Source organism: Triticum dicoccoides, chromosome 5B (genome assembly GCF_002162155.2).
Source record: "Triticum dicoccoides isolate Atlit2015 ecotype Zavitan chromosome 5B, WEW_v2.0, whole genome shotgun sequence".
In the NCBI taxonomy this organism is placed as follows: domain Eukaryota; kingdom Viridiplantae; phylum Streptophyta; class Magnoliopsida; order Poales; family Poaceae; genus Triticum; species Triticum dicoccoides.
Window position 1 is genome coordinate 7701598 of NC_041389.1, and position 10888 is coordinate 7712485.

The 10888-nt window shown below is 45.4% G+C and overlaps 1 protein-coding gene across 1 annotated transcript; it reads right to left on the minus strand.

Moving 5' to 3' along the window:
* Positions 1-1095: 1095 nt before the first annotated feature.
* On the minus strand, positions 1096-3662 carry LOC119307016 (cytochrome P450 71C3-like). The gene is made up of 3 exons (XM_037583094.1): positions 3065-3662; positions 2287-2709; positions 1096-1971 (listed from the first exon to the last, which is right to left on the minus strand). The coding sequence occupies exons 1-3, from the start codon at positions 3650-3652 to the stop codon at positions 1339-1341; spliced, it is 1644 nt and encodes a 547-aa protein (XP_037438991.1). The 5' UTR covers positions 3653-3662; the 3' UTR covers positions 1096-1338.
* Positions 3663-10888: the final 7226 nt, after the last annotated feature.

Genomic DNA, 10888 nt, shown 5'->3' on the forward strand with positions numbered 1-10888 from the left:
CCATCGACACCACAACACATGCACACGAGGCAAGATACAAAGTGTACCGCAAACACGACAATCAATGAGGTTCAAAGCGGTGCCTTCAGCAGGGCACGGCACTGAAGCGTCGCCTCCGCCAGATCGAAGAATCAGGGTTTCCCGCGGAGCACAACGAGGATGAGACACTACCCGCGACGACGCCTTCAAGAAGGAGGCGACGCCAGATGTGCCGCCGCTGTGGTATTGAACTCATGAGTCCATTAGTGCCGGTGAGTCATTGGTCTCCTCTCTCTTGATTTGAGTATGCCTCTTGATTTGAGTATGCCTGGATATTTTGTTGTGGGTGACTTTGGTGAAGGCCATTGTGATTGTGCTTATCTTTCTTGTCAATGAAATCGGTCTTGTAAATCTGTGGTGGTTAGCCCGTTTTCTACCACATGCCACTATTGCTACAGGGTTTGGTAATGTCCCAAGTTTTGTTTGGTAGGTTCCCTGTGCTAGGATTTGATTGCGTATTGCGCAGTGCTGTTGTGTACCAATAAAGTTGCTTTCCCCCTCTAGCTACTGAAACTTTGATACCGAAAACAGTCGTAGAACTGAAGCAGACATTAGTTGAATGCAGAGATGTATGATGTGGCAGTACAAGTGAGTTTATTCTACAAGAGCTAAGCTAACCTAAGACAAACATTTTTTTACCATGGGGTCACACAGGGGTAAGCCCCTCCTATAGTGCATGTGGGATTAAGATGAGGAAAGATGGTTGAAATCGGTGCATTTCCATTAATTTGGTCGTACTTTGTATCCACATCAAGCTAAAAAGTGAATCAATGTAGCTGCAACCTGCAAACAAACCTGTCAGATACCTCGATGGGGGGAGACGGCTTAGAGTGTACCAATTCGTTCTTTACATGCCACGGCCTCGAAAACAACACCATCACTCTAAGTCGCTTAGAATCATCAATTTCAGAGATTAGCTGGGCGAACCAATCTGCTCCAGTTGAATGAATGGTTCTGAACTTCTGATGTCAGGAAGATCCAACACGGCTGTGCTTTCACAACAAATCTCATAACAACAATGCATTCACTTATATGAAAAGAAAAATTTTGACTACAAAAAGACAAATCAATATGGCCTTGCCTCCAAAGCACATAATATAAGTCCATCACAACTCAAATACATTATTTTTCATGACTACTACAACATAACTGCACTATAACCAGTGCATTAAACTTCTCGTCCATCTTATCGATCGCCAGCAACAATAGATGGACAACATGCTTATTTTAGCCCTCACCTTAATTATTGCGCACAAGTCTAAATAGGCTTACACTTGGGATCGGGGGCACTACTAGTTATTAGGCAATCCTTGGAACAAGGTAGAGTTTCTCATTTCGGCGAAGCATCAGCCCGAATGTCTCAGCCATACTAACCTTTCCACCAGCACCATCTTTCTCATTGGGAACCTCCCAGTCAAAATGGTACATGAGGTTTACGAGCATAATCTCCATGGTCGCGAGTGCGAAATTTGCCCCGGGGCAAATCCTGCGTCCGGATCCAAATGGAAGATACTTAAAATCTTGACCCAGGTTGCTAGATTTCTCCTGACCATCTTGTAGGAACCTCTCGGGCATGAACTCCTCCGGTCTCTCCCAAGCCTTTGGGTCTCTCCCAATGGCCCAACCATTCACAAGGATACGTGTTTTGGCCGGTATGTCATATCCGTCGATGCTGCAATCAGCAGTGGAGTAGTGTGGGAGGAGTAAAGGCCCTGGTGGGTGCAAGCGCAGCGCCTCTTTCATGGTTGCCTTTAGGTACGGCAGGCTGCTGAGGTCCTCCTCCGTAATCATGTCCAACTTTTTTCCCTTGGACGATGCAAACGTCCTTACCTCGGTTTGTAGTTTCTTCATAACATGTCTGTTGTTGATAAGCTCGGCCATGGCGTATTCCAGCACCAGATATGATGTTTCTATGGCTGCCTCAAATATGTTCTGGTAAGACCAAAGAAAAGGGTCCAATTTTAGTTAGTGTATATATCAAGTACCATGTATATATATGTATGTATGTGTACTAATATGTAATGATTAGCTATATATGCAAACAAATGGAAACTATATATATATATATGGATTTTTATGGGCTATATATATAACACTTTTAAATCAACCATGCATTTGCAATGGAAAAACTGTATATAACTTTTGCAATGGGAAAACTATGTAGTATAACTTTTAAATCAACTATGAATTTGCAATGGAAAAAATATAAGTGCAATAAATAAATTAAAAAGAAACAAGCACACGCACCATCAAGAGGGACTTGACATTATCGTCGGTGAGACCGTACTCTTGCTGTAGAGAGAGGAAAACATGGATGAAGTCGGCAGAATTGTCTTGCTTCAAGTTGATGTGCTCCTTGATGACCTCTTCCAGCAAGGCGTCCCACTTGTTGAGGTGTCGCTGAACCTTCCAGCAGACCAGCCTGAAGAGCACCTCCGTCAGTGGCCACCTAGGGATGAAGTTCTCAAGGTTGAATCCCACGAGAAGGTCGACGTTGGTCTCGGTCATCTCTCTGAAGAGCGTGTTGCGGCCTTTCTTCCGGTGGGTCGCTCCCAGCACCGAGCGGCTTACAACATCGTTGGTGTAGGCGGCCAGAAACTCGCTCATGTCCACCGCCGTGGATGGAGCAGTGGTGGCCGCCTCACGAATCTTGTTGACGACGAGGCACACCTGCACATCGAGCCAAGGAGATGAGTAGTGGTTTTCACTTTCAGTTTCAGGAAAAAAAAAGAGCAACAACCGAAATCACCGAAATTCAATAAATTTTGGTGGTTTTGGTTTGTGTTTCGATCAAAGGGCCAAAACATTCACTCAAATTCAACAGAATATTTGATTTTAAAAAATTGAAAAACATTTGAATTCTCTGAAATGGCTGAAATATTTTGACCGAAAGGTAAATGTTTTAGACTTTTAGTGTCTACTGAAATTACTGAAATTCAATGAATGTCATCGAAATCTGAGTGAGAGTGAAAGCCATCACTAACGTGACGAAAGTACCGTTGAATATGATTGTGTAGTTGCGTACCTCTTCTTGACGGCCATTTGCGAAGGAGTGCACCTTCTTGGCGCTGAGGAGATGGGTGTTGACGAGCTTCCTGGTGTGCTGCCAGTACTCGCCCAGGGGCGAGAAGGCGACGTCGGTGGTGTTGTAGCGCAGGATGTGGGAGGCCATGGACCACGGGCGCGACGCGAGGATGTGGTCGTGGGTGCGCATGACGGCCTCGGCGGCGCTGGGCGAGGAGACGATGACGGTGGGCACCGCCCCAGCACGGAGGAAGAGGAGGCCGTTGTGGCCGTACTTGTCGACCAGGTGCTGGAGGGAGATATGGGTCTGGGCGCCGATGTGGTGGAGGTGGCCGATGATGGGGAGGCTGCCCGGAGGCGAAGGCGGGAGCCGCAGCTTGCGTCCGGTCATGGTGGACCTCCGTACCGATGCTAGCAGTAACAGCAGTAAGGGTACTACGACGAGGAGCAGTGCCGCCGGCGAGGATGTGGCATGGCCGACGGCGAGCTGCAGGAAATGGTATGCTCCTTCGAAAGCCATGTCGTCCGGACAACTGAGCAAGTGCCTGCCTACAATGGGTGGGCTGGGCTGGGTTGGGTTCCTACTCATGCATATCTCTATATAAACATGCACGGCCTTAAGCTCTTCATCAATTATGTCTCAGAATGTCACTGCTCGTGCAGTTTTGCGCGACAGACCGGCTGAGCGAGGCGTGGCTTACAACGGCCGTAACATGTATTCACTCCAGCCACACAACTTGTCTAGAAAAAAAAAACTTATTCGCACTTCCATTCTTTTCCCTGTATAAATTGCGAAGCCTCGGTTCAGTCCCAATAAATCGTACTCCCAAGTTTTTTCCAGTTCAATTGAACCGCAAAAACGTCATATATTTTGGGACAAAGGTAGTATAATACAATATCTCTTATGGATTAGGCGTCACTTACGAATGTAAATAATCTCGGCGAACTGACCGTAGCCGAGGTTGTCAGCTTTCTTATGGTGAAACTTGTTCATCTGATTGGTCAGGTTCTTTGTGATGGAACTTGCGTGTTCATATTCTAAACTTGGCATGGATGCTTGCTCTTTTCTGAATTTATTCCAAATTTTAAAACTTTATTCTTTCATTTGTAAGCAATGTGCTCATAGCGAGCCGACTGTAGTGACCTCATCAATCTCAAAATCTGCCGTCTCGGTCTCATTGGGTGTGTACGTGCTTCCGTTTCTAGGAGTGTGTGTGTGTGTATGTGTGTGAGAGAGAGAGAGAGAGAGAGAGAGAGAGAGAGTCTACTTCCATACTGTGTTTTTAGTAAGAAAAAAATATTCTCTCTGTGTGTTTTTCATGTTTCTCAGTATTATTTGGATATATATGCAGCTCGTACCAATGAACGGGGTCACAACAGCTTCACATCAGGACTCCTTTGGTTGAAAGAAAGTCCATAGGATTTTTAGAGGTTTTGGATCCTTAGGAAATTTTCCTAGGGTGGTCGTTTGATTCGTAGGATGTGAATCACTAAGAATCTTTCCATAGGATTCATTTGTACAACATTTTAGAGGAAAATTTCCATTCACTCTTTGTTTTTCCCATGCTACCAAACACTGTTACAAATTCCTTTAATTTTTCAATCATGTAGGATATAAGACGACATGCCACTCCATTCCCCCATTTTGAGAATCCTATGAATCTTAGAAGCCATGAATTGTGAATGACCTACAAACAATTTTAATTATATTCACCATGTTAATTAATTGATTACTTCTTTGCTTTCTAATTGGCACCATTTTTGGAGTGTTCCACTTGGTGCACAATTCTTTAATATATTTAATGATTGTGCACATGATTAAGGATACTAGATAATACCCCACACCTGTTGCGGGAATTGCTTGCTATATATTTTGATGAAGTTCGAAAATGATTATCCGATTGTTGCATATGTATATGTAAAATATTCATGGATTATAAATTGTGTAATAGTTTTCACATGCATGGTTGCATGTTGTGGTGGATTTTTTAGTCAAGTTTAGTGACCCGGGGATGACAAGTTTCAGTTTATTGTTTGGGTTTATTTTTTATTTTCGGATGTTAACTTTAGTTGTAAAAAAGAGTGTGGCACTTGTCATTTGAGATTTTTCATGTGCATGGTAGCATGTTGATGTGGCCCTTTTTATATGCATGAGTGCATGTTGAGGTGACATAGCAACAGGTTGAGATAAAAAGAGATGTAGTGGGATCACATGGTCAGTACGTGTGCAGTCAAATCACATGAGTGCTGCAGGGGCCAGGATAACGCCCACGCACTGACCCCAAATAATGCGGTGCCAAACAACACGCCATACGCGCGCTCACATGCGATCCAGAACGTACGTGGTACACAGCGATGCAGTGAGCCAGTGACCACTGACCAGTGAATGAGCACGACAATATGCATGGCCAGCTTTGTGCATGCATGCAGGATCCCACGCGTTGCACGCGCATGTTATTCCGTGATATTCACCTTCCCACCCGGTAACAAATCTTAGCAAACTGCCAACCGTTGCTATTACACTCGTACTCCTAGATACTAGTACTAGTATTATTCTGTAATATCACGTTCCCATGCGTGACGGCCGCCACACATACTGCATGCATGATTGCCCAACGACAAGGCCCAATAATGAACGCATGAATGCACTGGTGGAAAAAAGGCCTTTGGTCGCGGTTCGCAACTGCCATTAGTCGCGGTTGCGCAACCGCGACCAAATAAGCGCGACTAAAGCCCCCCACCTTTAGTCGCGGCTCCTTAAGAACCGCGACTAAAGGCACGTCCACGTGGGCGCCAGGCGGCCGTCGGGGCGGAGGACCTTTAGTCGCGGTTCTTCTGGCCAACCGCGACTAAAGGCCCCACAGGTTTAGGGTTTTAGCCCCCCCCCCCCTAAACCTGTTTTCTGTTTAATTTGTATTGTTTTATTTCTTTTGTGCTTTATTTTAATTTTGAAGGAGTTTCATATATTCTACGGTACTACATACATGCATATGAATGTACAATTTCAAATAAATTTGAAATTAGAACCAAAAAGAATTCAAGAGGAATATACAATATATATTCAATATCATCGGATGACCATATACAATTTTGAACAAGTTTCCATACATGATTTAATGCATATAAAGTTCTACGTCCTCGTAATAGTGTTCTCCTTTAGGATGGAGGACTTCCCTGCTGAACCATCCAGCTAGTTCCTCTTGAAGTGGTCGGAAGCGAGCTTCTGGACTAAGCATCCACCGGAGGTTATTCCTCTTAGCATTGGTATCACTCGGAACCCGCTCAGAGGTGTATCTCTGGATCATCTCACAGACATAGTATCCACATAGATTGGTCTCCGGTGGCTGAATATCCCCAGCATTCTTAGCCTTTAACATTTTGAATTCTAGCTCTTTTTTGAATTCACCGACCTTTGTATCTACGAACCGTCTCCAAACCCTACGAGGCAAAGAAAATTAAATGAACAAGAGAGTTATTAATTAGTTACTTGATATTAGGAAATGAACGAAATAGGCCGATCGATATAGAGCGCAAATGAATGAAAATAATTACTTCTGCAGCATTCTTCTCATGCCGCCCCAAAGCTTTGGATCCATATTCACAGAGTCGTGGACGAGACATTCTGAGGTGTTAACTTTAATTACTAGCAGAATCCAGTGGAACCTGCGGACACGATACATGCACAGTACGTCATGCATAACTCATCGATTAGCCGGCCACATACCATGCATGGAGTAAACAAAAGAGAATGTGCTCAAGACAGAAACACTCACTCAAAATGGTAAGGAAATAGAATATCACTTTTGAGTTCCTGCTTTGTAAGAAAGTGCCACAGGTTTGCCTCCACGTCGGCGGGGTGACGCTCCAACACATGTCCATTAACGATGTGTGGGTCAATGAACCCAACATCATGGATGTTCCTTACTCTGCATTCCTTAATCTTCATTCTGCATGTATAATAGCGGACACAACAATATAGTTAGGACATATATATAGTGCAGGCAATATGAACGAGATGGGGTAGAAATTAATAAATCACTTACAGAACGTAGCAACTGATGATAGATTTATCGAGCTCGCGCAGATTGAAAAGCTGGAACAATTCACTCAGTTCAATTTGTACATAGTAATGTTTGAAGTGATGCTCATGTCTAACTTCCGCATAAATATATTCTTTGGCGTTTTTATTTTTTATGTAACCCTTGTACCATTTCAGCAGACCTTTCATTTGTGGAGGTAGATCCTTTTCCTCCGCAGGCTCGACGAGAGGCCCATTCTTGACATATGTAATTACTACCTCCTTCACTGGCGCCTCATCAAGGCCTAACAGTTCACGAAGAGTAATACCTAAGTTGGCTGCTTTTTCTCTGGCACTCGTTACAGTCAATCCCTGTGCTGCCGCAGCTTGTATGATCTCGGGGTCATCCGGACAGAAGGCTTCCACTATAAGCGGGGCAATCGATTGTTTACTTTGTTCCCCGAGCTGGGCAACTTGTTTCCCGCTTTTTTTACTTTCGGCCTTCTCCCGCTCTTTGTTCTCCTTGAACATGAGTGCCTGCCTGCGAAGTTCACGTGCATAGTCGTTAGGCAGATTCTTCGCGGCTTGGGACGGTGTGCTCAAAAATGACTTAGCCCACTTCTTTTGCTCATCAGAAAATACTGGCTTGGGCTCGGGCTCTCTTTTCTTCTTGCAGTCCGCCTTCCATTTCTCCAAATCAGCAGCCGCGGCCGCGTCGACTTCCTCGGCACTACATTCCCAAGGCCTTGTGGGGAGAGGCTTCAGTGATGGCTCCGGTACCTTTGTGGTCTTAGGTACATAAGGGTCCGGGTTAATAATCCAGGACTACTTCTGCTTCTTTGCCGGAGGTGGATTGGGGGGCGGCGTCTGATCACCCGCCGGACGAGGACTGGGGGGCGGCGGCTGATCACCCGCCGGACGTTGTGGACTGGGGGGCGGCGTCGGCTGACGTGACGGAGGTGTAGGTGAACCGCCACCACCACCACCACCACCACCACCGCCACCGCCACCACCACCACCGTAGGAGGGTGGACTTGTTGTCCTTGGCGCCTCGCCTGGAAACTTGATAAACTTCTTTTGCCATAGAATGAAATGGCGCTTGACATCTCCAAGTCTTTTCTCCCCTTCAGGTGTAGCAATGTCAATCTCCATGTCCTCAAACCCTTGGACTATGTCCTCCACCGTGACACGAGCATAGCCATCTTGAATGGGGTTGTTGTGGTGGAGTGCTCCAGGTAAACATGGTAAAGCACTGCCGATGGCTACCTTCATGGACATGTTCCCGATAGGATAATACAGATGACATTCTTTCATCTCCTTTATATCGTCCACGGGGTAGCGAGGAGGCTCCGGTGAAGTAATTTCGACCACCAGAGGCTCCGGTGCAGTAATTTCGACCACCAGAGGCTCCGGTGCAGTAATTTCGATCGTCGGTGCATCTGCACCAGCCGGTGGGGCCTCCGTGGAAGCCACGCTGCTTCTCCGCTGCTGGCTTCCGAGATCCGCTGGATGATCTTCATGCTGCACCCGAGCTGCATCTCTTTCGGCTACTAGTACACTCATGGTTTTCTTCATCACATCCATTTCCGATGCCAACCGCGCCACAACATCTGCTTCCCGATCCATCTTTCTCTTACGGCTTCTGTAACCGTACGGGTCATCGTTCTGGGGAACCCTATTTTCCACGGAATGTGCCCCATGCCTCGTACACGTCCTCCGTGTTCAGGATTCCCGAGGGCTTTTGTCAGCGCGTCGTTCTCTCTGTTGAACTTGATCTTCCCCTGTTGAGCATCCCTCATTGCGTTAATAAGGGCTTGGGTGGGTTTAATTAATTTGCCCCGGTAAACACACTCCCCTGTCTCCGGGTTCAGCGTTCCCCCATGCCCGTACCACCAGCTTTTGGCCCTTGGGTCCCATCCCTCCGTACCTGGACAGATTCCTCGCGCCCTCAGCTCGTTCTCCATCTTCTCCAACCTAGGCACCCAAATGCGATACCCTCCTGGCCCCATAACATGATTGTACTCCTTCTTAGCCGCATTTTCCTTATTTTTTTCGATATTTGAATGAACTGCTCCGATTTCTTTTGCTTCACAAATTCTGGCCAATCATGTTTCAGTTTCTCATATTGTCCTTTGAAATCCGGAGTCTTGTTCTGCTTGACAAAGTCATGGGCTAGATTTTGCTTGAATTTCCGGAATGCGTCGGCCATCTTATGAAGAGCGAACTGTTTGACTAGCCTCCTCCTCTCCTTGTTTTCCTCAATCTTGTTACCCTCCTCATCGAATTTGTTGTATTCCGAAGGTAGAACGAAATGTTCCATAAGCTTCTTGAAGCAATCTTTTTTTGTTCTCTTATCGACAAAAGTGAAACCATCAATTCGTGCCTTCTTTGGCTCATTCCACTCCTGGACGGTGATCGAGACGTTGTCTCTAACAATGGCTCCGCATTGGCTGACAAACTTGGTGGCGTTCTTGCGGGGCTCCAGCGGCCTGCCGGTTGCACTGTCGACAACCTCGATGGTGCATGTTTCTCCTTGTTTCATCGTCTTGGTTGCGCCACGCTTTGACGACGTACTCGATTGTTTCGACGATCCGGCCGAGGGCTAAAATAAGAAAGAGTCGCGCGCGTTAGTACACACATATTTATTCAAATCAGTTAGTTTGTATCACCAGAGGCTCAATGTATATATATACCTCGACGCCGGAGGTGGTTGCTACTTCCATTTGAAGATCGTCGTTTATCGACGTTTGTTCGGCATCATCTTGCTGACGGCGCCCTTCATCTTCACCGTCAAGGTTCAGATAAGAAGAGATATCATCTTCTTCTTCTCCGGTCGGCACATATAGAATATCGCCGTTTATGATGCCGAACATATGTGCTTCACCGTCCGGATCATAGTTGTCCATAATCGGGTCAGCTCTATCGTCCGCCATTATATCAGTCCTGAAAACATGTAGTAAAAACAAATTAATTAAGTGAAGAAGGGGGGCGGTGGCGGTGGCGGTGGCGAAAGGGCGGTGGCAAAAGGAGGGGGCAAGGAAGGGGTGGGAGAGGGTGTCGCGGTAGAGCGCGAGACGGGGCGGCAGACGACGGCGTCACGGAGAGGGGAGGCGAGGACAACACATTTATAACCCTCGCCGTCCCCTCTCGATCCCTAAAAAAACACCGCGCGCATCGCCGCCCCCCTCGCCGCCCCTCTCCGTATAAACAAATTGTCCGAACAGAGCTTGGAGTAGAGTGGCTAGGGTTTGGCCAGGGATGCGGATGGAGACGAATATATGTGGGGTCGGGATGGCCCATGTGCAGGGCGGGGGGTGCTGGCCACACTCTTTTTTCTTTTCTTTTTCATTTCATTTCATTTTTTCTTTTCCTGTTTTTATCCTTTTCATCTTTAAAACAATTCAGTATATCAAAATATAGCAATGAAAAAAGATATTTGAGAAATCATAAAATGTATGTGAATTCAAAAAAATGAATCATAAAATGTTCATGGATACAAAAACATTGTGATTTTGCAAAAAAAAAAAGGTTTTCAAAAAATGTTGATGATTTTGTGGAAAAAACAGGAATAAAAACATATTGTGTATTCAAAAAATGTTTAGGGATTTCAGAATAGTTCACGTATTTAATTTTTTCACTAATTCATGACATATTCGTGAATTTAAAAATTATTCGTGTATTTCAAAAAATTGATTTTATTAGACACAAAAAAATTCATCAAAACAAAAAAATATTAATGAATTCCAAAAACGTTCATGGATTTGAAAATATGCATTATTTAAAATGTTCACAATTATTTTTAAAAAA

Bases quoted from the DNA above. Each gene is read 5' to 3' on its own strand.
- LOC119307016 (XM_037583094.1), bottom strand. From the start codon at position 3,652: ATGAGTAGGAACCCAACCCAGCCCAGCCCACCCATTGTAGGCAGGCAC. The intron at 2,710-3,064 runs GTACGCAACTAC...CTCGATGTGCAG, and splicing joins CAAATGGCCGTCAAGAAGAG to GTGTGCCTCGTCGTCAACAA. The intron at 1,972-2,286 runs GTGCGTGTGCTT...TGGTCTTACCAG, and splicing joins ATGTCAAGTCCCTCTTGATG to AACATATTTGAGGCAGCCAT.